General features: G+C 40.8%; 2 protein-coding genes across 3 annotated transcripts; both read right to left on the reverse strand.

The window, feature by feature from the left end:
* Window positions 1-269: 269 nt before the first annotated feature.
* micos10 (mitochondrial contact site and cristae organizing system subunit 10) lies at window positions 270-16,445 on the reverse strand. Of its 2 annotated transcripts, none has more exons than XM_044120510.1 (4): window positions 16,303-16,445; window positions 5,647-5,694; window positions 5,336-5,442; window positions 270-480 (listed from the first exon to the last, which is right to left on the reverse strand). In XM_044120510.1, the coding sequence occupies exons 1-4, from the start codon at window positions 16,364-16,366 to the stop codon at window positions 472-474; spliced, it is 228 nt and encodes a 75-aa protein (XP_043976445.1). In that variant the 5' UTR covers window positions 16,367-16,445; the 3' UTR covers window positions 270-471. The 2 variants fall into 2 exon arrangements, with proteins under 2 accessions (XP_043976445.1, XP_043976437.1); XM_044120502.1 differs by having other exon boundaries at window positions 270-483; window positions 16,303-16,441.
* Window positions 16,446-18,498: 2,053 nt separating this feature from the next.
* sike1 (suppressor of IKBKE 1) lies at window positions 18,499-21,485 on the reverse strand. The gene is made up of 5 exons (XM_044114412.1): window positions 21,059-21,485; window positions 20,373-20,478; window positions 19,968-20,110; window positions 19,757-19,870; window positions 18,499-19,337 (listed from the first exon to the last, which is right to left on the reverse strand). The coding sequence occupies exons 1-5, from the start codon at window positions 21,215-21,217 to the stop codon at window positions 19,197-19,199; spliced, it is 663 nt and encodes a 220-aa protein (XP_043970347.1). The 5' UTR covers window positions 21,218-21,485; the 3' UTR covers window positions 18,499-19,196.
* Window positions 21,486-23,673: the final 2,188 nt, after the last annotated feature.

The following is a 23,673-nucleotide window of genomic DNA, read 5'->3' on the forward strand; positions in this document are numbered from 1 at the left end:
GATCAATACTATTCAGCTGCTGCTGGGCTTTGATGGAGCCACTGTCCTCCATCAAAGCCCACTGTCTTATGGGACAACGGTTTCGAAAGGAAAAGCAGAGGAATTTAACCTCCACCTGTTATTAACCTTGTTTTACTGAACAAAAACACAACCGATCGAAAGTTTGACTTGATCCAAACCTTCTTTTGAATATAATACATTTGCTCAAGTTAAATATAATATCACCAATTAAATATCAAACCACCTTATAAAGAATCACACCACAAGTGTTTTTTCTATAATTAGGGATTATTTTATTAAATTCACACAGATTGCACTGATCAGGCAGACACAAGTCTTACAATCATAATTGGGACGGTTTATCTGGAGGAAGACAAATTTAAATTTAGTGCATTGCAAACTGTAACACTCGAAAAGCATAAACAAAATCAATGCAAAAATAAAGATAAAAAACATCTTGATGGGTTGAAATCACTGCTCCTGCTGAGAAAAAAAAACATACAAAAAAATAGACAAATTATAAAATTTATACAAAATATTGACAAGGAACTGTCACTTTAACATAGAAATAAGACTTAAAATCTTTTAAAATTATTCCTTTTGTTTCATTGGTGATGCAAAACTATTTTAACCTAACTCAAACTTAAAAAAAAAATTATAAACCACCACGAAGTACGGAAGAGGATTAGGGTCACTGGGAAAAAAAAAAAGAGTTTTGACTTTAATCTCAGAATTCTGAGAAAAAAATAATCAGAATCTTGACTTTAGTCTCAGAATTCTGACTTTATAATTTATGGACACTATAAAGAACATTGATGTTTTCCAAGATGGAGGAACCATCTTTCAATGACCAACATGCTAGTTGTGCAGGAGGACAACAAAATATCTGGAGGAACATGCTGGATTTAAGGGGTCTTCAAAGGTGAGTAAAATTAGATGGATAGCTAGCTAGCAGCTAGCATGGTTTTAGTTTTCATTGATGGAGGAATTAACGTGTCTCGCAATGTTACATCATATGTTCATAAAGGGTATGAACAGTTGATGTTTTGGTTTATTTTATTGTTCGTTTCTCTGAATATTTTCCAAGGAAAGCAACCAGAGTCTATATTACAGATATAGTGACCAATATGATTGGCATGTCAATAAGGTTTACTTCAGAGAAAGAGAGAAAGGTTACTCGGTTGTTCAGATCATGGGACATCCTCACCGTTTTGCTAACACCAACTGATGTGGATTACAACATGGTATATGTTGTAAAAAGATGGAAACTGTTTCATAATCACAAAATCATTTTCCTGCACTGTATTATACGCGTCATCTAAAGATTGAAATTTCATCAAATACCATCTGCAAATAGTACAGTTATCGTCCAGGTGTGGAAATGTTATAGGCTGCAGTTGTAATTCACTAAATCACAGTTAATGTTTAAAGTTATTTGTAAAATAAAAAGTCCTGGTTAGGATCATTCCCACCTTAATCCTAAACAAGGCACGGGGGGGAGGAACCATCTTTCATGCTAGGTGATGAAAGACGGTTCTTTCATCACCTAGCATGATGATGTGATGCTAGGTGATGAAGCATCACATCTTCATCACCTAGCATGAAGGTGCACAACCAATAGAAATGCAGAATGTTGTGATAGATGGATGGATGTAAATAAATAGGCAAATGAATAGATAAATAATGAAAATAACAAAGTGATCCCATTGTTGTTCCTCATATGTGCCATGTGTAATACCTTTTACTATAATTAAACTGCATTCACAAATCTGTTAGTGTCAATATCCTAATCAATCCAATATTTTATTTTTTAAAGGCAAACTTCCTTTCTCCCCCAATACAGTAGATAGCTTTTATGTTACTCAAAATCAGTATTTTCTTACTGCCATAAGCAGTGAACTGAAGGTACACTATTTTGGGTGATCTTATTATTGTTCTGCAGTGCATTGAAGAAAATAATTGTTCTTTCTATCTGTTTATAGATTGACTGCGATGTCATAGCGCTGATGGAAGACAAAACTGCCAGATTACATCCCCTCTCTTGGAGACTGAATTCCATCTATCCATCCATCCATTTTCTATTCACCCTTTGTCCCTAATGAAATTAACAAACTAGAGCATTTGTACAAACATGTATTTCTGCAAATATTTGAGGTTTTTATGCCTTTTGGGGAATGCTTAGTGTTATTAAAGTAAAGGGAAGATATAATAATCATCACCCATGTGAAGAACCATCACATTTTGTTTCAGCTCTGTAATGATTTTAAGATAGTTTAGCAGCTTTTTATGTAAATTAACAAGCTCATAACCAAACTGATGTAAAACTAAGAGGTTTACATTACTTACATAACTTATGTAAAGCTCTTAATCTGACAGAACTAAAATAAGAAACAAATATCCAACATAATTTGAGCTGTATTTGTAGACCCTGCATCTATGAAACCATGTTATTGTCTCATTAAGTAAGAGACCATGTATAATTATTAAGTGTGTATCTTTAACTATTTTTAATTAATGTTTGAAGAGACAAATAAATGGATTTTTGTCTGGTGACTCAGTTCATTTGTGGCAGTTCCTTGAATTCTGTTTCCATCATTTTCATATCTCTGAATACTTTACCTTGTGACTAAATACTATCCTGTAAGATGAAATATTTTTCTCAATTAAATTAGCTGATCAGTCTTATTTAATCACTGCAAAACAAGGCACATGTAAATATTGAATTTACAGCAAAATACACATTGGAGGCAAGGCTATCGATTTGCAAAGATTAAATATTTTATTGTTAATTTGAATAACATGGTCATTAGAATGACCCAACTTTCAAAGCATTCTTTTAGGTCCTGTGTTACAAATCAGCTATATAAAATATAAATGATAATACTACTGCTCTTGTATCAAAAAATAACATAAGTTCCCACAAGTGTAGGGAAAATAAGCACCAACTGTTGAGAGAATACAAAAGAATACAAGAATACATACAAAAGCAAAACTGAATTCTGACTCTAATCTCAGAATTTTGAGAATACAGACAGAATTCTGACATTTTCCTCAGAATTCTGAGATTAAAGTCAGAACTGATTGTTTTTTTTCCAGTGGCCCTAATTCTCTTCCGTAATGAAGTCATGTGATGTATTACATAAAAGTAATTGAGATTTCAGTAAAAAGCTTAGCAGTTTTTGTTTGTTCTTGCCTTCTTCAAATGACAAAGTAAGACACTAACAAGAAGGCTGGCATCAAAAACTAAAAATATGTGCAGAACCTATAAAAGGCCCAATAAAACGTAATGTTATGCATATAACTACTATTCCCTGAAGGAGAGGAATGAGGTACAACACAAGAGTATGGGATATCACGCCCCGCCTGGCCTAACTGAAGACACCTTTAATCACGTTGTAAGGCAAATGACGTGTAATGACGGGTGGCAGGCCCCGCCTGCATATAAATACACCCCCATCACAGTCATTATTCAGTTCGATGGCCGCTCTTCACCGAGCCAGGCTGACTGGCGGGGCAGAAAAAGGTGTTGTACCTCATTCCTCTCCTTCAGGGAACAGTAGTTATATGCATAACATTACATTCCCTTTCAGTCAATTCACTCGGTACAACACAGAGTATGGGACATATATACATGCCCTGCGGAGCAGCCATAAAACCTAAGACAAAAGCACTGAGCTAGTTTGAAACGTCCAACCCAGCAAAAAGAACAGAATGAGCCACAGAAGGGGCTGTCACATCCAGATGATAAAACTGAACAAAAGTGTGTGGTGAAGACCAGCTGGCTGCAGCACAGATGTCACTGGCCCTCTGAAAAGGGCCCAGGATGCCACTACACCTCTGGTTGAATGTGCTCTCACACCATGCGGTAAAGGGAGGCCCTTGCTGTTGTAAGCCATAGAAATAGCCTCCACGACCCAATGAAAGAGTCTCTGTCTGGACAGAGCCTTGCCTCTAGCTGGATTGGCAAAACACACAAACAGCTGATCACACAGTCACACATTGTGAGTGCGATTGATGTAAAGACTCAGTGCACGTACTGGGCACAGAAAATGCAGCCTTCCTTGCTCTTCAAAAGCAAAATGAGGGGGATAAAAACTAGAAAGCTCAATGATCATTGTGCAGTAATCCAAAGGAAATACCTTAGGGAGCTATGCAGCATTTGATCTTAAGGTGACCTTTAAACCATCAGCTGAAAACTGAACACAAGAGGGGTGCACCGAAAGTGCATGCAGGTCCCCAACCCGTTTTGTAGTCGCCAAAGCAAGAAGCAGAGCTGTCTTATATGATAGAAATTTCAAATTAATTTCAAGAGACAGACCGTGAAGCGTTAAGCCGCACTATTCCCTCGAAAGGAAACCTCAGAAAACACCTGTGCTACGTGAAAGTAAGCATCTGTCAGATCGATTGTTGCAAACCAATCGCCTAGGCCGACAGCGTTCAAAAGTTGTCTCGGCGTCAACATTTTTAATTTGTACTTGCGAAGGTGCTTGATTAACTAGGGTGACCAGACGTCCTCTTTTCCCGGACATGTCCTACTTTTCAGACCTAAAAAAATGTCCGGGGGGAATTTCAGAATCGTCCGGGATTTTGGTGAACTGCATCCTGTACCGTTTCGGCTAACCCGTCCACATACTCCATATGGTATGGAAGCTTTGGCCCCTTTGTCCTCGTCAGACTTGGACAACAAGGAGTCTTGTTGTGACACGGTAGCCTCTCCCAGCACTTTCTGCACAAACTTGACCCGCGGTTCAAGCGTGGAGCGCCGAAGCTGGCTACAAAAAGCAAAAGCGGTCGGCTCCGACAACGCTCTTCTTGCGTGGACAATTCCAAGGCAGACGGGGCATGCCTCGTGCTGGTCTTTTTCGTGAAGCGTTAAGCCGCACTCCTGAGGACAGGGGCGAATGGAAGACTTCTGCTTCGCCATTTTTGTTTTGTGCTCATCCCGAACTACAAAACAAAAAAGTAAAAATAGACAAATCAGAGATACAACTAGCGCTCAGCAGGCAGACACGTTAACCAGAAGGCAGCAGTAGCCAACACCAACAGGAGCAGTTAAGCTAGTTTTGGAAAAGAAAACAAGAGCGATGCTATCTAGCAGCAGCTAGAAAGCACGGATTGGAAATTAGGTGTTCTCAACGAGGTGAAGAGCGTAAGAACTAAATAATGACTGTGATGGGGGTGTATTTATATGCAGGCGGGGCCTGCCACCCGTCATCACACGTCATTTGCCTTACAGCGTGATTAAAGGTGTCTTCAGTTACGCCACGCAGGGCGTTATATCCCATACCCTATGTGTTGTACCGAGTGAATCAACTGAAAGGGAACCCACACTAACCTGTTCACTTGTGTGCAGCAAATAATGTGACCTCAGGTCATGCTGACAGTTGGCATACGCCATGCCAAGTCCAGCTCCAGAGAATAACGTAATAGGCCATGTACGTCCTATAAAGGACAAAGATGCACTGACTTTGTTGGCAGAGATAAAACAAACACTTACTGCCCTAAAGAATGGCGTCTATGTCTGCAGCTTAGAGTACCAGCAGAAGAGCATGATGCTAGTTATGCTGCCAGATATTCTCAATGGTATCTGAGCTAAATTAACGTTTAAAGATAAAGAACAACTTCAAATCCACTGAAACGGCTTACTTTTGAAGAACAGGACAGAAAACACAATTCCTAATCCCAGACCGGTACCTGAAACACAGAATGATAAGGCAAACATTAGATACAGGGAGGAAATAATTACTAATGCACATTTCTAATATGTATCCTGCATGTCAAGTGTCTGACCTACACAGAATAACATACCGCAAGGTGTTGTTTTTTATTGTTAGTAAGTAAGCCTGTGACTGTGACCATTTCCCATTGGATAGTCATTAATGAGGTACACCCCTTTAACTGAAAAGCCGCCATTTAGAAAAACCCTGCAAACATTTGACATTTGCACTACTTGCCACTTCTGCCTGTAGGGTTAACCAAAACGGTTAAAAATGAAACATTATTAAGTTTTAAAATGCAAGTTTGATTACAGAGATGTCATAATCCATCTTAACTGTTGTTGCTTTGTATTTTTTATTTTGGATCATTTAAATGTTTCCCAGTTCCAGTGTTGAATGTTCTTTAGAAATTAATGTTTTTCTGTGCTTTGAGTAAGTATAATTGCATTAATAAATCATTTCAGTTGAAAATGGTCACAAATTGACAATATCATCATTTATCCCAATAACTTCTTTATTGTCCTGCAAAACTTGTTATTGTGACATGCTTATTAGTAAGATGTATTTGTTTCAAGACTAGAGAAAAAAAATAGTCTAGTGCAGTGGTCCCCAGCCTTTTTTACGGTCAACCCTTCGTAAATTTTCTGTGGACCGGGGCTGTGGGGGTGGGCTCAATACATACAACGGACAGATTTAATTATTTCTTGCATGGCCCAGTACCAATTGGTCCATGGACCGGTACGCGGCCCGGTGGTTGGGGACCACTGGTCTAGTGGATAGGTGTGGGGATTACCATGTCACCAAGACTTTGCCTAATGGTGGATCAAACAGTGATGCCTAATAAGTCAAAATACCAAAGCACCGTGGTGCAGGTGGGGATGGTCACGACTGCCAGAATAATCCTCAGACTATGGAAATCTTCAACTGTTACTAATGTTAAAAACCAGTTGGAATTAATGTTGGAAATAGTGTCATATGAACAAATGCTGGCTAAGCTAAATAATGACATAGAAAACTTCAAGAAATCCTGGAACTGTTTTCTCTCCTGCAATATTGGGACAAGTAAATTCCTTTGATGAAATGTTGCTTTGGAAAATACAGACGAGTGATTACTTCTGTTTACTGTGGTTGTTTCTGCTAACATCGAGGATATTTGTATATGCCAATTTCTTGTTAAAATTTTATTGATTGGATATGTGCTGACTTGGTTGTTTTGTTTTGTTCTATTGTATTTGTGGTTTTTGTTTTGTGAAGGGGTGGGGAAGGTTGGGATGGGTTATATACATATATGTTCTAAAAAACCCAAAAACTTTGATAACTGTCATGAGATTAGTTTCTGTTGTACATCTAGAGTAAAGGTAGTTAGACTTCCTGACCACTGGGGGAGCACTAAGAAACTAGTTAGAGAAACAAGTTCAAAGAAGATGTAGTTCATGTTGTTACCTCGTGCTTCAGGTAAATAAAGGAGTACAGCTTCCAACTGACAAATGCTTCTCCTGTCTTCCCTCATATCATGACATGGTGTAAGAATTAAGGACTTAAACGCCTACAGAGAGAGCACAATGGCAAAGTTTGGACCTCCAGAGCCGTTTGACTTTACGCAGCCTGCGCAGTGGCTGTCCTGGCAGCAGGGATTCTCTCGCTTCAGAGTCGCATCGAAACTCGACAGGGAGAGTGGTGAGATGCAGGTAAATTTGCTCTTGTTCAGAGATGCTGAACCTATTTACGGTTCTTTTGTGTTTCCTGCTGCAATGGAGGACATGCTACATCCAGAGTATGAGTTCGCCCTAGTGATGCAGAAGTTTGACGAACACTTTGTACCAAAAAGAAACGTTATCCATGACCGTGCCTTTTTTCAGAGAAGGAGCCAGAGGGCCAGTGAGATGGTTGAAGCTTTCGTGCGGATCTTACATGAGCTCGCGCAGCACTGCGTGTTCGGCGTTAGGAAAGACGAGCAGATTCGGGACCGGATCGTTATTGGAATAATGGATAAGAAGGTTTCTCAAAAACTTCAACTAGAAGCAGACCAGACTCTGGAGAGCCATCCAGCTAGCACGTCAGAGTGAACAAGTGAAACAGCAGTGGAAACTACAGTGAACGAGGTGAGACAGAAATATTTTAGCAGCACAAAGAGGAACTTCGTGAAAGCACGGCAGAAATAAGTGCAGACAAACGAGAATAGACAGAATTGTCAGAGATGCACTACAGAAAAAAAAAACTGTCCTGCCCGAAATAAAAGATGCAGAAACTGTAACAAAATGGGACATTTCAAGGCTGTGTGTAAAACTAAAATGCTAAAACAAGTCAGAGCTGAAACTGCTATATGTTCAGATAAGGATTCATTCTTTATTGGTGAACTGTTCCATAGGACAACATCAAAGTCAAATGTCATCGAGGAGTCAGATTCAGACATCGACTGGGACATTGAACTGCTGGTGAATGGTAGTCCAGTGAACTTTAAAATTGACACTGGTGCTGATACCACAGTCATGACAGACACAACTTTCAATAATCTACCGCAGAAACCAAAATTGTATAAGTCCAGATGAACAATGTACAGTCCAGGTGGAAAGGTCAGATGCGTAGGTACGTTCCTCGCTACCAACACACACAATGGTCAGAGATACCAGTACTGGATTATAGTTATTAAAAGACAGTTTGTCAGTAACCTGTTAGGCAGAGCAGTGGCAAAACAACAAAAAAAGGAATGCCATCAGTGGTGACTATTTGTTATCCAGTGACGTGTTTGGGAAAATAGGACTACTGAACTGTGCGGCGGTTAAAATTGAGCTGACGGAAGAGGCAATTCCATACAGCGTCAATACACCATGCCGAGTCCCTTTCCCCCTCCTTTCAAAGGTGGAGAAGGAACTAAAGCGGATGCTAAATCTTTGAATCATTGAGGTCACTGAACCAAGTGACCTCCTCAACAGATTGGTGTACCCCAATTGTGCCTGTTCCAAATTGCAGCAAGGATGAAGTCAGGGTGTGTGTAGATTTAAAACGATTGAACAAGGGCGTTAAGCGGGAATGCTACATTTTACCTACAGTAGATGACATAACACCTAAACTAGCCAAGATTTTCTCCACTCTGGATGCCTCTAGTGGGTTTTGGCAAATTCCATTGGACCCCAGCTGCCAAAGACATTCATTACCCCGATGGGCCGGTTTTGCTTCTAACGCTTACCGTTTGGGATTACATCTGCGCCTGAGATTTTCCAGCGACTGATGAGTAATCTACTTAAGAACCTGGAAGGAACTGTTGTCCCTAAGGATGACATTCTGGTTTATGGATCTACTAAGGAGCAACATGACTGCCGGCTCAATGCAGTTTTGTGGACGATCAGGGTGTCCGGTCTCAAGTTGAACAGGGCCAAGTGTCACTTTGGAAAAACTGAACTGCAGTTCTTCGGACACATCATTAGTGCAGATGGTGTAAAGCTGGATGAGAGCAAGGTGGATGCTATTGCTAAAATGCTTCAACCGTCAAATGTGGAGCAGCTGAGACAAGTGCTTGGACTAGTGAACTGTGTTGGGAAATTCCTGCCAAGTCTGTCTACTGTGCTGTAACCACTGACTAATCTGCTCAAGAAAGAGTCTGCATGGGTTTGGGACAAACCCCAGGAGCGAGCATTCAACAAGGCCAAAACAATGCTCATAGCTGCTCCAGCTCTTTGCCACTACGACGCCAACAAAGTGACAGTGGTCAGGGCCGATGCCAGCAGCTATGGCCTCGGTGCTGCTCTGTTACAAGACCATGAGGGGGAGTTGCGTCCTGTTGCCTTTTGCTCACGCACACTTACTGATGCACAGAAGAGGTATTCACAGATTGAAAAGAAGTGTCTTGAATCAGTTTGGGCCATATCCGGTTACAAACCGATCTGTTTGTGCTTGAGGGTAAGACGTATCTAGTTGCTGTTTATTTTTCCAGGGACATTGAAATTGCTTCCCTCACCACCGTTTCCAGCACTCAAGTTATCAACAAGCTCAAATACATGTTTGTGAGATCCCGCTAGAACTTGTCAGCAACAATGGTACACAGTTTACATCGACAAAGTCCCAAGAATTCAAGCAGAGGTATGGGTTCACTCATAACCTCAAGCCCCCATTACCCACAATCTAATGGAGCTGCCGAAAGGGCTGTTCAGACTGCTAAGTACGTCCTTAAACAACCTGTCCCCTGCTTAGCCCTTATGAGTTACCGCTCCACACTGGTAGCAGCAACAGGTTCCAGTCCAGCGCAACTTATGACTGGCCAAAAGATTCGCACCACTGTTCCTGTCCTGGAAAAAACATTGATGCCAAGCGCAGTCAACCCAGACCTAGTTTACATAAAAGATGTCAAGGCTAAAGATTCTTACAGATTCTTCTACAACCGCAGATATTCAGCTCGCCCTCTTTCTGACCTTCTCCCTGGTCAAAATGTGAGAGTAAAAATTGATGGGGAAAAAAGAGTGGACAATGCCTACCAAAGTCATCAGCAAGTCCAAGGAGCCGAGATCCTACCTTTTAGAAATGGCCAACGGGAGCGTGACCCGTCGCAACAGACGTCACCTTCAGGAGATTCCTGGGACTGATAACAGACATCACTTTCAGGAGGTTCCTAAGACTGATATTCCTGTAGCACAATATTTGGCTGAGTCTGCAGTGCCACAGCAGGACTGCAAATCCCCTGCTACCGAGGTGGCCATTCCATCTGAACCACCATCAAATCAGCCAGTAGCGAGCCTTCCTTCAGAATCCTCCTTCCCACCATCTACTCCTGTGAGGACAACTTCCAGGGGACACAAAATAAAGCAGCCTCTGAGATTCAGGGACTTTAAGGTTTAAAAGGGCATAATAATCCCTGTCAGGGCTGAGGGCAGTTAACCCCTGTGATGTCCTGTATTGTTCTGTGTGGAATTTGTTAAGACTGTGATAAAAATAAATAAATAAAAATGTTGTGGGAAAGTTGTTCTGAAAACATCTAAGTTTATGTTGGAAAGAAGCCTTTGTTGAAAGAGACGTGACAGCTAAAAATTACGTTAAATGGAGTAATTAATTGTATTAGAGAATGTACTATTTAGTGTCCTTTAAGACATTGAAATAAATTGCAGATGTTTGGGATCTTGCAATGTGTAACTTTAAAAGAAGGGAGATGTCGAGAGATTAGTTTCTGTTGTATATCAAGAGTAAAGGTAGTTAGACTTCCTGACCACTGGGGGAGCACTAGGAAACTAGTTAGAGGTTTCTCTAATAAGATGTAGTTCATGTTGTTACCCCATACTTTCGCTAAATAAAGGAGTACAGCTTCCAACCGACAAATGCTTCTCCTATCTTTCCTCATATCATGAAAATAACCAAAAAAATAGTCTATCAGCACTCTTTTGAAATCATGGTCATTCCTAAAGAGTTGGTCAATGAAAACTTGCTAAACAGCATCTGTCACACAACTGAGCAGGGTTTAATTTGGGTCCAAATGTCAAACACTTTCTTCCCCCAATCTTTGACCTTTCTAGCCCCCAAAATAAAACAGAAAGATTGATTATCAGTTGAGTGTACAAGCAACACTAGTAACACAAACATAACAAATGGCCAATATAACCTACTTTTACACTGTTGTAAAGAACATGTGTTACAGGCCCAGCCTTTCCCTAGGGGGGGCGGTAGATAGAGCAATGGGACAAGCACGTAGAAGAAGAAGGGTGGGTGTGTTAAGATTTTTGAGAGACTAGTCCTGGACAGTGTGGTTGTTGTTTGCCTTGCCAAGGAGAGGAATAAAGTTCTACAAGCTTCCATCTGCCTCCTCCTTGTTCTTGCCGCCAGCAGAGCAGAACCTATGAGCTTGTTACCAGCAAACGAGCTGAAATAGGCACCAGCCTGTTCTGAACTTACTTAGGTAACACTGGGGGCTCACTCCAGGATCGCTCTGCTAAAAAAAAGTAATAATAATAATAAAGGAGTGGGGAACGGCAAGAAATGGATGAAGCAAGCTGAAAGAGCTTTCTGGGAATTCTAAGATGGCTGTGACTGGCGCCAACGCTGCTGCCGAAGTATCAACTCACGTGGAAGGAAAGAGCAGAAGAGTAAGCTTAAACCCGTTCGTGATGGATGAAGAAGAGATCCGACAGGACAATGTGGGTTTGTGTGATGAAATAGAGTGACGTGGTAATGATCAGCGTGTGATGATTATGGAATTAACTCCAGCCGGGAGCAAAGCTGCCAAATACGCTCCACAATGGCCGCTTACCCCGCCGCCATCAGAACACTACAACCCCTTTATAACGCCGACAAACTGCGGTGAGACTTTAGCCCATTTCTATCCGAGTCATGGTGGTGCTGGAAATGTAGCATGCACGCCTCGTGGCGACATGTTATATGAATGATAAGACTGATAGCCGAGGTGTAGCTGCTGTTGACAGATTTCCTTTTTCCCCGCTAACTGCACCGAACTGGGAACGCTGTGTAGCTTCAATGCTGACCCACAGGGCACCGCTGCAATGGGTCTATCTATTGGTCTATCTCGATGACGATACAGTTCTAGGACGAGACACTGGTCAGATGTTAGAGCGACTGGAGCATGTGTTCGCCAGGCTGTGTGCAGCTAACCTCAAGCTCAAACCCTCCAAATGCTGCTTGTTTCAGGAGCAAGCAATTTTCCTAGGCCACAAAGTTTCTGCTGAAGGTGTTGCCACAGACCCCCAGAAGATTCAGCGGGTACAGTAGTGGCCCACACCTCAAAACGTGGGGGAGGTGCGGCAGTTTGTGGGGCTGGCTTCATATTATCGCTGTTATGTGGAAAATTTTGCCACCGTTGCCAACCCACTCCATGAGCTCACCAAACAATATGCACGTTTTAACTGGACGACTCAATGCCAGGAGGCTTTTGAAGAACTGAGAAGACGCCTAACATCAGCGCCTGTCCTTGGCTACCCTCTGGATAGCGGTGAGTTGCTCCTTGATACTGATGCCAGTATCAAGGCATCAGTATCAGACAGTATTGGTGCCACAGACAGTGGCACCAATACCACAGACAACTGCATTTCCAAGTGCTTCACCGCCCAGGGATTAAACACCTAAATGCAGATGCTCTCTCCAGGAAGCCATGTCATGAGAACTGTGCATGTAACATACCCAATCCAGAGCTGAGCAGGAAGCAGTTTCAACACAAGGCTGTGCAGTGTGACCTAATGGATTGCTCATCAGTCCACAATGACTTTTCAAACTCCTCAGGGCAGCCTCTAGTGGGGGTAGTGGGCAACTACATAAATGGTGACAGACAGAACTCCACTCATCCCAATATAAACCTGGTGAACGAAGCACCTCAGCCTAACCTGTTCTGTGGTTGTACTAACAAGCAACTTGCTGCTGCCCAAAAGAACGACCCCAACATAGGAGCAGTTTGGGAATGGATGGATAAAGGGGAAAGTCGTCCTGCTTGGGCCAGCATAGCAGCAAAGGTCTATGGTCACAGTGGAAAAGACTCTACAGAAAAGATGGAATCATGTTAATAAAATTTTATTGCAATGAGGGCAAAAGTTTCTACCCACAGATAGTATTACCACAGCTCTGTATTGGAACAACTGCACGATGGGCCCATATGTGGTCATTTTGGGGCAGAGAGGACTCTGTCACGCCTGAAAAGCAGATATTATTGGTATAATATGAAAGATGATGTTACTCTGTGGTACCTGCATCAGCTGCTCAGCCAAGGCCCGGCCAAGGAAAACACCCCAGGCAGCCATGGGAACTGTGCGGGTTGGTGCCCCCATGGAAAGGGTTGCAGTTGACCTGATGGGAGCCTTAAATGAAACTGAGAGACATAACCTCTATGTATTTGTGGTGCAGGACTATTCCAGTAAGTGGGTGGAAGCTTATCCTCTATCTGATGAGTAAGCTCCCACTGTGGCGAAGATTGTGTCTGAATGGGTCTGCAGATATGGAGCCCCACACTCGCTCCATAGTGACCAAGGCACCAATTTTGAATCTGCTGTTTTCCAGAGAATGTGTGAACTGCTGGGCATAGAAAAAACGCGAACATTTCACCCCCAATCCATCGGCCAAGTGGAACGGTTTAATGCTACTTTGCAGAAAATTCTGGCCACCACTGCAGAGCGATGTCACTGGGAGTGGGATCTGATGCTTCCATATGCAAGCCACCAAGCACAGCCACCTGTGCTTGGTGGCTTACCGGGCCACCAAGCACAGCTCTACTGGATTCACGCCTAATATGATGCTGTTTGGTCGGGAGATAACCGAGCCGATCGATCTTGTTGCTGTTTCCCTCCCTGACGATGGTTGTGCCAACATTCCACAGTGTGTCAGGCAACAAAAAGAGAGGTTACAACTCTACCATCAACTGGCCAGGGAGTGGCTGGATAGGTCTTCTGAGCGAGCAAAGAGGCAATATAATAAAAACATGCACAAAAATGAAAATCACGTGATCACATGTGACTTTCACATGTGATCACATGTGGTTCACACAAATTTTACATGTGAATGATGTGATTCACATGTGATCACGTGATTTTCACATGTGAAAATCACCAAAAATCACATGCTTTCACATGTGATTTTCATGTGATCACATGTGGAAATGTGTGATTCACATGTGAATCACATGTGATGACATGTGATTTTACCACGAAATGTTCCAAAATCACACGTATTCATGTGCTTTCCCATGTGATTCACATGTAAAATTTGTGTGAATCACATGTGATTTTCATGGGATTTTTTGTAAGGGAAGGTTGGAGAAGCTGTTTGGCTCCTGATTAAAGGCACCAAAAGAGTGAAAAACAGAATACGGAAGTTCCTCCCTTGCTACGAGGGTCCTTATTTTGTCACTGGAACATTGGATGACCTCGTTTATTGCATCAAGAAGGGCCCGAGGTCACGAACTAAAGTGGTTCATCATGATAAGCTTAAGCCTTATTACAGCAGAAGCCCATTGGACAATAGCTGGGTTTTCCAAGACTCATGGCCCAGCATCAGTTGAGGTGCCTCCACCAGTGGTTGATGCTTCTTCGGATGTGGATCATCCCCGAGATGGTTTCTCAGAGATGGAGGAATCAACTATGGACCATCCATCTCAGTCTCTGCCAGCCCATTCAGTTTCTACCGGACGGAGTTGACACCGAGGATTCTGTGGAGGAGCAGCGGCCGCTGGTCCTTCAAAGAGCAGGACCTCAGCAAAGACCACAAAGGAGATGCAGACCCCCTGACTGATTTGGTCAGTGGGTCAGTGGCTAAATGTCCAAATGCATGAATGTACTCTTGTTTTCTTTTCTTTATTGGCCTGAATCTGGGTGTAGGCGGATCGCTGCCCAGTTCAGGTGATGGACATTTAAAAAGAAAAAAATTATACAGCATGCCTGTTCCAGTTCCTAGTGTAATGCACTACATGCCGTGGATTATTATTAGTATTATTTTTCTTTAAGTTGACTTTAGCTTGTTATTCTGCAAGTATATTGTCTTGTAACACTGTAGTCTCTGTCGCATTAGATCATCAACGAACTGTTCTAGTTTAGATGTTGGGGGATTTATTCTAACCAGTTTAGTTTGCTGGAGTAATGTTAAATCTGTTTAAACATCATCCAGGGTGGGGTAGTGTAAGTAGAGAGCAATGGGAGGAGCACATAGAAGAAGAAAGATGGGTGTGTGTAAGGTTTTTGAGAGACTAGTCCTGGAGAGTGTGGTTGTTGTTCGCCTTGCCAAGGAGAGGAATAAAGTTCTACAAGCTTCCATCTGCCTCCTCCTTGTTTTTGCCGCCAGCAGAGCAGAACCTACAAGCTTGTTACCAGCAAACGAGCCGAAATAGACACCAGCCTGTTCTGGACTTACCTAGGTAACACATGGTTTTCTCACACTTGTGACCATATAAATATCAATATTAATATTGATGTTATGGCCAGTTACTAATATATATTTATTATTATTTATGAAAAAAATTGCAATTTGTAGGTATGGATCCTGGAAGAATAAGAGAGGATGGCTGTTTATTTTTTATAATTTAGTAACCTTTATAACCATATATAAGTGTTTATGAAGAGGATCTTAAGAGCCCATAACTGCCCGTTAGTAAAACACACAAGATTCCTGACTCCAACTCTGTAAACCACTGGCCTACAAAATGACTAACCTATGGCTTGTATGAGCTAATTTAACCTGCCATCTGCTAAATAAATAAGCGATAAATCTCTGACTTCATGAAAGTTGAACAGGCACCATAATGGGGTTGACGTAAATGAGGTTCGCGTTCTGTGAGCGCAAGGAAAGATAGACAACAGTTTGTAGTTGTAGTTTGAAGTCAACTGTGATGTATGTTACTTATAATAATCAAACCTCTGCTCTGGTTTTCTTTCACTAAACACAGTCTTAATCGTAAGCGTCAAATTCAAAAACAGGGCGCTAGAATAAACCTCAGTTTATTTCCGTTAACGTATGACTGCTCATTTAGTTGTCCTTTAACAGTTTTTTACGGGTAGCTTGTTAGCCTCTCGTCCAGTCAATGAGAGATGTAAACTACAATAAAAGCTACAGCCTAATGCTTCTGTGTCCACCTATATTACAGTAACACTAGTACACTAGGCAGAAGAATATTTACCCAGCTTAACGACACCGTCTGCCAGGCAGCTGTCCAACTTTTTCCCGAGCTCCTTCTCAGACATTCTGACTTAGCTCGCTCCAGGCTAAAGGTTTCAAACTGCAGCTGTAGCACATCCTTCCGATAGCGCTACCTTCGAGCGCTATCGGAAGTTTGACAGACTAATGCATTGTGTAAAGAAGTTAACGTAGATCTACGACAAAATTAAATACATAAAAAAAATAAGAAAGCGTACATTTATTAAAATCGTTAATAAATGATTTTAATAAATGCACGAAGATACTTCGAGAAAATGTTTTTCGTTGATGAACTTAGCACATAAGACAGTTCCATTATGCATCTTCAAGTGAATGCAGCACGAAGCTGGTTTTTGGAAAAGCAGACAAACAGAACCCAAACTAGAGTGCAAATGACTGCGATGTAGAAGGAAAAGTAGCTTTTTAGCACAAAGATTTTGAAAAAAGTGGCATTAATTTATTTCCCTTCAAGTTGATACCACTGAAACTATCATCACCCTGAACATACCATCGATACAAGTGTTGAAGAAAGGTTCGGCCCACAGCATTTTGGCCGAATCTCGGGGCCGAATTCACAAAATAAACATCAGAGAAAATACTGCAGCAAAAAGCCAAACATGCCACAATGAAATGAATCAAAATATCTCCAAAGCATCGGCGGACTGACAGGGGCATAGAGATGTGCATCGCAGCGGCTACTGAGACAGAGCCGGTCCAAGGTAATATGGCGCCTTAGACAGAACCCCCCTCACTCTGGAATTTCTACTAAGAACCTCAGCATCACTAACATGTTTAAATATCAATAAGGTGAATCTGTGAGAGAGAGACCAGGTTTATTGGCCGAGTTTAAAATCAATCACTGATTATTGGTTATTTGCTGTGATGTATTTGTGAACAAACCTAATTTAAAGACAAAGATTACACCATATTGTAGCCATGGTAACAACAATCAAACTATCAAGATGATTCTTTAAACTTCTACAAAGTAAACGTCCTAATTAAATCCTAAATGTACTATTTATTTTTCTCAGCTGAATGCATTAAATAAAATATAATAACATTGTCATTCTCTATAAATGATGCTACAGGTTTAGATCTATGGCCTGTCTTACAATTTCTAGGGGCCCCTGAGTGTCTGGAGGTTCCTGAATGGCCCCTACCAGCAGCTACTGAGTTTTCTTTGCCTTGATATTCCAGTCTTATAATTCTAGGTCTCAGAGAACATCAAACCCCTTTGAGCTTTTTTGGATCTATAAATTGGTCTTCAGCCAGGTTGTTCTAGAGGTTAAATAGATATTATTAGGGCTTAATTAGTAAAATGGCAGCAAATTAGCTTATTTCATAACTTCATAACCAGAGACCTTCTCTCCTCTGGTCTGTTTAACAGCTACAGTCTCAGATCAACTCAGACCTCCAGGACTGTCATCAGCAGAAACAGCAATTTTAAACCTGTTGGGGAAAATATAGATTATATTTGCTTTGCATTTCCCTGGATGACGGTGATGATACAGTAGGATCCAATTAGATTCTTGATTAATATGAGTTGTTGCTAGTTTTTGTTCAATGTGCCCCTTTTTTAAATTTGAGCCCCTGCCCCTCCATAGGACTCTGCATGGCCCTGGATACAACGGAGCTATAGGCGTTGGCAGTGTCATGCTGGGCAGGGGTGCAACTACATATTTTTTAGGTGGATGCGAACATCTCACCGGCGGCCCCTCTCCCATTCCCAGAACATAAACTTATACAAGTGAGTACAGGGCGGAGACAACAACAACCACCTGTCATTTTAGCCTAGCTTAAGCTAACCTGAATATTTACAACTCTCTTGTTGATACACTGACATTACTTACCTACTGTCTTTCAACCACTTTGAAAAGCTTTTCTTCGTCTCTCCAACATCTTTATCCTTATCCGTTTTCTGCCCCGGAGTTTTTTCTGCGCCCCATCTTTAGCTCCCTGTTGTCAAGGCATTACTACAAATTTAAAAGAAAAAAACGCGCCTTGAAGCATTTTTGAAGGGCCGCTGCCCAAGCTATTTGTATGGACAAGAATGAAAGCAAGAGCACTAGCAGAAGGGCAACCAACAGAGGGAACAAGGTAGCCACATTTTGCGCCACTGATGCTGGGCACATAAATGCCTTATAAACATATAGGTACAAACTGAAAATTACACAAAAAGTTGGCATATTTTAAAATCTTTTACTTTGTACAAAGACGTGTCATGAACTGGTTTGGTACATTTCCTCTGCTTCCAAATGTGGAAACTGACAATAGTCCCTTGAACGTTAAAATCCATTCTATGTGACTAACAAACATATTAAAAGTATAAATGCATTATGTGCAGCAGGTGAAACTTTGTGAAAAGTAATTTTTTGGCAGAGAGCACGCAGTCTTACACTGGGGTGAAACAAGAAAGTTTATCCTTTTAACAACATAAAACTCATTTCATTATAAACACAAACCTTGTTTGAGTTTCATTTCTTGTTATAATGAAGAATTATGTTTACAATGACATACTGCTCCTGAATTTGTTTCCACTGTCTAGCAGTTGAAAGTTTTCTGTTCTGTATCTCTGAAGAGTAACTGTGTCTTTATTCCAAAATACAAAACAAATCTCCCTTGCTGCTTTTAGTATCTTAGTCACAAATCAAAGATGTAATTAGCATCACAGGTTATGATAAATCCACTCTAACATGACAGCAGTGACCATACAATTACTGTACAGTGATGCTTTACAAGAGCTTTCATAACCCACACGCGGGTAAATGCTCATGAAAGCTAAAATGCTGTGTTCAAGTGACCTTAACCAGAAAATACAAAACCCTGTTTGGTTTCTTTTCTTTTGCCCAGCCACAGTACAGGCAGAAGCTGCTCTGCTCACTCATCAGACGCCGGCAGTGGGGAATGCTCCCACTGGGCTGCTGGTGGGGGTGATGGCGGCTGGGCGCCATCATCTTTCGCAGTCTTCATCGACCCTTTGCTAATGTTCAAAAGGTCCCGAAGCTCCTTGTTCTCAATCTGAACGAGACCCAGAGAACAACACATACAAGATGAATGAATGGATACAACTACAGGATTAGACTTAACATCTTTTGAATCATATAAAAGCCTCACTAGAATTCATTCAAATAGAAAAAACTCTTAATGCTAATAATTTTGAGGTTTAATTCATAGACGTGATATTTCTCAGGACAAAATAATGCCTTCCAATTAGAAGTCTTTAGAAATGCGATATGATGGTTGGAAAGGTCACAATCACTGACATGTTCAGGACAAACTTTCTAAAAGTGACAGCAGCAGTACACATAAGACGACCAAATATTAGGTGTGCACCAATAACAAGTTTCTGGCAACATTTAAAGGTAAATGAAGATGAATAATTTGCTGCCGTTCTGAAGCTTCACTTACTACAGCAACCGAGTCCGAGTGCTGCTCACCTCTAGCTGAGCCAGCCGCTCCCGGATGGAGCAGTAGTGCTCATCGTCCACCTGCATGGCTCTTCTCATTACCTGGCCCATCTCACAGATCCGCTCCACCTGGCTCTGCACTTCCTGTAGAAAAAACAGCCAACCTTTGAACTTTACATAAAACAAGGAGCATCTCAGCCATGTGAAAATAACTCTCATCTGGGGATGTAAACAAACATACTTTAGCGTGGTCCTGATGAAGGCTGAGCACCGGTTTGGTGTCCAGCTCCTTTTTTGCCATCATCAGCTGGAGCATCTGCTTACGGTACCGACCCATGATTAGCTCCAGGGCGTATTGGTGTTCTTCAAGAGATAGCCACAGTTCTGCAGAGGCCATAAATTATGTTAGCGCAACTTAAACCAGTGTTTCCCAACCCTGGTCCTCAAGGCACACTGCCCTGCATGTTTTAGGTATTTCCTTGTTCAGTGCAGCTGATTTCAATTGATGACTGATTAACAGGTTGAATCAGGCACATTAAAGCAGGGAAACCTCTAAAACATGTAGGACAGTGTGCCTTGAGGACCAGGGTTGGGAAACACTGACTTAAACCATCAACTGAAACAAATCGTCAGGAGTGAGCATTACCTTTATTTTCTTGTTGCAGCTCCTTAATTTGAGAGTTTTCCTGAGTCAGAAGGACATGGGGCTTGTACGTCATCAGCTCTTGAATCTCTGTATTGTCTCCTGTGTGCTGAGAGAAACGATGACAGGCAACAGAAAGAGGGGAAAAGCATTTCAAGGTTTAGATTTTAAACTGGTTCAGTGGATAAAGAATCCTCTTGAATCATCACAAGGATGAACCTTGTTTTGTTGTGATTTGTAAGGAAAAGGTCATAATACTGCTCTGATGTTCTGGTTAAATACTGCAAATTTTCACACGGTTTTCAAAACTTTTTGAAAGTACAAATCTGAAAAGTGTGGCAAGCTTATTGTAGGCCTCAGATCCTCAACTGCATCTCGGTTGGACATTTGATCACCACCAGTGCATTAAATAAATATACTCACATTTGTTGGGTTGCCTTGTATTTCACTCAGTATATCTTCCCTGAACCCAATGAAACAGGTTTGCACACATCATGATTGCACACATCATGATTGCACCACCACTGTGCGCATGGTCGGTTCAATGCAGCTGCACAAAACACTCTTATATAATTGTTCACACAAATATCTAATATTTATTCTCTTCCTTTAACTTTACAGCTATGCATTATACTGAATTGGTCTGCCGCGTTTATACTGTCAGAGTGAAGCCTGACACTCGATCCTACCTTGTCTGGGAGAGCATTCCCCACCTCCTTCATGCTCTGCACCCTCCGTCCAAGGGCCCCGGTTTGGTCTATCAGTCCCTCGGCGGCCGTGTCGTGCTCCTTCAGTCTGTCCAGAAGGGCCCGAGCATCGCACAACACTTTCTCTAAAGTACACGCCATTGACGGAAAACTGACAAGTTGGGTCTGTGACGTAGGAGAGCGGCTTGAACCGTCGGGTGAAAATACCTCTAAATGGAGGCTTGTGAAGGCAAAAAGCCTGAGAATCTTTATAGGAACGTCGTCATAGCAATGCAGCACCTACTGTGAGATTGTGACGGTGAACAGAAGAAAAATTGTACACAGACACACAAAATAACTATTTTTGTTGTCAACTCCGTCGGTGGTGTAGGGCAAAATGTCACGTCACTTCCGCATCCCTTTTTTTTTGTGCTGCATTCAAGCACACATGAGAGCTCGGAAATCCTTCATTTGGGTCTAAGTGGAAGTTTTGCACATTTAATAGGCTCACATTTTCCATTTTCCAGACCAAGTAAAATAACGATAACTATCTTTTAGCTCTGCTAGTTCGGGTGGGTCTTGAGTTAAACTGTTCATAAAAACTTGTTGATATTTTGAGGTAAATTCCGAATTACAAAAATGCAGCAGTAATCTTATCAATTTTCTTGCTTGACTTGTCTTATTTCATTTTGCTTAGAGGATTGCTGCCATCTACTGGCATATTGTAAATTTGATTTTATAAAGAATTAAATTGAAAATTATTATTTGTTGTCACTCTTTTAATTTTTCAATATTTATAACATTGGCAATAAAGCTACCATTGACTTCAAAATCTATTGAAGTATATTTTTTAGATTTAATGTGTCTTTTTGTATATAATCCCAAAGTATAAAAGGGAAATTTTGCAGTCATGCCACAAAAAATATAAGAAAAAATACTGTTATAAAGCTAATGACTGAATAATTTGAATTATCCCCATAGTGAAGTTAAACATTCTTAAGGGAAAGTGTTGTGCATAAAACCAAAACAGTTTAGTAACATTGTAGTTCAGTAAAATTGTATAAGTATTTCTTAACATGCTTTTTTTAATAAAATGTAAATATAGACAGATAAGATGCACTTATCTTTTAACCTAATGCTCTTGAAAATGATGTTTTATGTAAATAGAAATCACATTGCTCTTTATGGCATTCCCACCAGAAACAATTGTATTGATTGACTTAAAGCAATGTAAATCTGCATGAATCATTTTAGAAAAAATAAATCTTTGTTATGTTTAAAGATTATAATATGCAATTCCTTGTAGTAATTCCATATTCTACAAGGAATATGCAATTACCAGCAGATATTTTAAAATATATAGGTTTTAAAATTGTGGCCAATGCCGTACTAGATTATATCTTGGGTAAACAAACAATTGATAAAGCTGAAAATCGAATGTGGTGCTGAAAATTCACATATTGTCCGTTTTTCACTTCCCTCGCTGAGATAAAGCGTTTTTGGTCACTAACAGTAAAAAAGCTTAAAACTCAAAATTTTGACTTGGTTCCAGCTTCAAACAACCAGATCTACTGCTTGTCAGCATTTCAACGTTGTACCAAAGCAAATAAGGCAGAAAATTGAATGTGGTGCTTAAAATTCACATATTGTCCGTTTTTCAATTCTTTCGAAGATAAAGCCTTTTTGGTCACTAACATTAAAAAAGCTTAAAATTCAAAATTTTGACTTAGTTCCAGCTTCAAACAACCAGATCTACTGCTTCTCAGCATTTCTATGCTGTACCAAAGCAAATGATGCTGAAATTTGATTGTGGTGCTGAAAATTCACATATTGTACGTTTAAGCGTTTCTCCTCACTAACATTAAAGAAGCTTAAAACTCAAAATTTTGACTTGGTTCCAGCTTCAAAAAACCACATCTACTACTTCTCAGCATTTCTATGCTGTACCAAAGCAAATAAGGCTGAAAATTGAATGTGGTGCTGAAAATTTACATATTGTCCGTTTTTCACTTCTCTCGAGATAAAGCGTTTTTGGTCACTAACGTTGCATCAACACAGTCTCACTCCCGACTCGTCATATATTGACGCATGGGCAGGTTCCCTTAGCGTCACATGTTGACGCGTCGGGTACCCCCTTCGCGTCAATAATTGACGAGAAGGGTTCTCTCTTTGAATGCTGTACCGCTCCCTAAGCGTCCAGAACCGACGATCTAGGAACAAATAAGATAACACAATTCGTGCATAGCTGATGTATTTGTAGGTTCTTAACAATTTAGTTAATTTTACTTCTGTTTTAAAAGATCCTCCGGTTCTCTGAAGCCGGAACCTTTTTATTTTATTTTTTACCTTTTTTTAAAAACCTTTATTTATAATTTCTCTGCAAATTTGAACAGGATATTAAGAATTTACTAAAAATACAAAAGCCAAACCTATCCGTCATAAGATTTTAATTAGGTATTGTAATAATCGTTACAGTATTTAAAAACAACTCACTAAAATCTAAAACCGGAGGGTTTTTTTCTCTTTTTATTTTTGTTCGCTTTTTAAAGACCTATATTTCCAATATGCCTTTGATTTCTTTGGATTTTTCCAATAATTCACTCAAAATAAATGCCAAA

The sequence above is a fragment of the Gambusia affinis genome, linkage group LG01 (genome assembly GCF_019740435.1).
Source record: "Gambusia affinis linkage group LG01, SWU_Gaff_1.0, whole genome shotgun sequence".
Taxonomy (NCBI): Eukaryota; Metazoa; Chordata; class Actinopteri; order Cyprinodontiformes; family Poeciliidae; genus Gambusia; species Gambusia affinis.

Excerpts from the sequence above, each read along its gene's own strand:
- micos10 (XM_044120502.1), bottom strand. The coding sequence starts at position 16,366 with ATGTCTGAGAAGGAGCTCGGGAAAAAGTTGGACAGCTGCCTGGCAGAC. Across the intron at positions 5,695-16,302 it reads AGACGGTGTCGTTAAGCTGG|GTACCGGTCTGGGATTAGGA; the intron begins GTAAATATTCTT and ends TCTGTGTTTCAG. Across the intron at positions 5,443-5,646 it reads TTCTGTCCTGTTCTTCAAAA|GACGTACATGGCCTATTACG; the intron begins GTAAGCCGTTTC and ends TGTCCTTTATAG.
- sike1 (XM_044114412.1), bottom strand. The coding sequence starts at position 21,217 with ATGGCGTGTACTTTAGAGAAAGTGTTGTGCGATGCTCGGGCCCTTCTG. Across the intron at positions 19,871-19,967 it reads TTCATCAGGACCACGCTAAA|GAAGTGCAGAGCCAGGTGGA; the intron begins GTATGTTTGTTT and ends TTTTTTCTACAG. Across the intron at positions 19,338-19,756 it reads AGCGGCTGGCTCAGCTAGAG|ATTGAGAACAAGGAGCTTCG; the intron begins GTGAGCAGCACT and ends GGTCTCGTTCAG.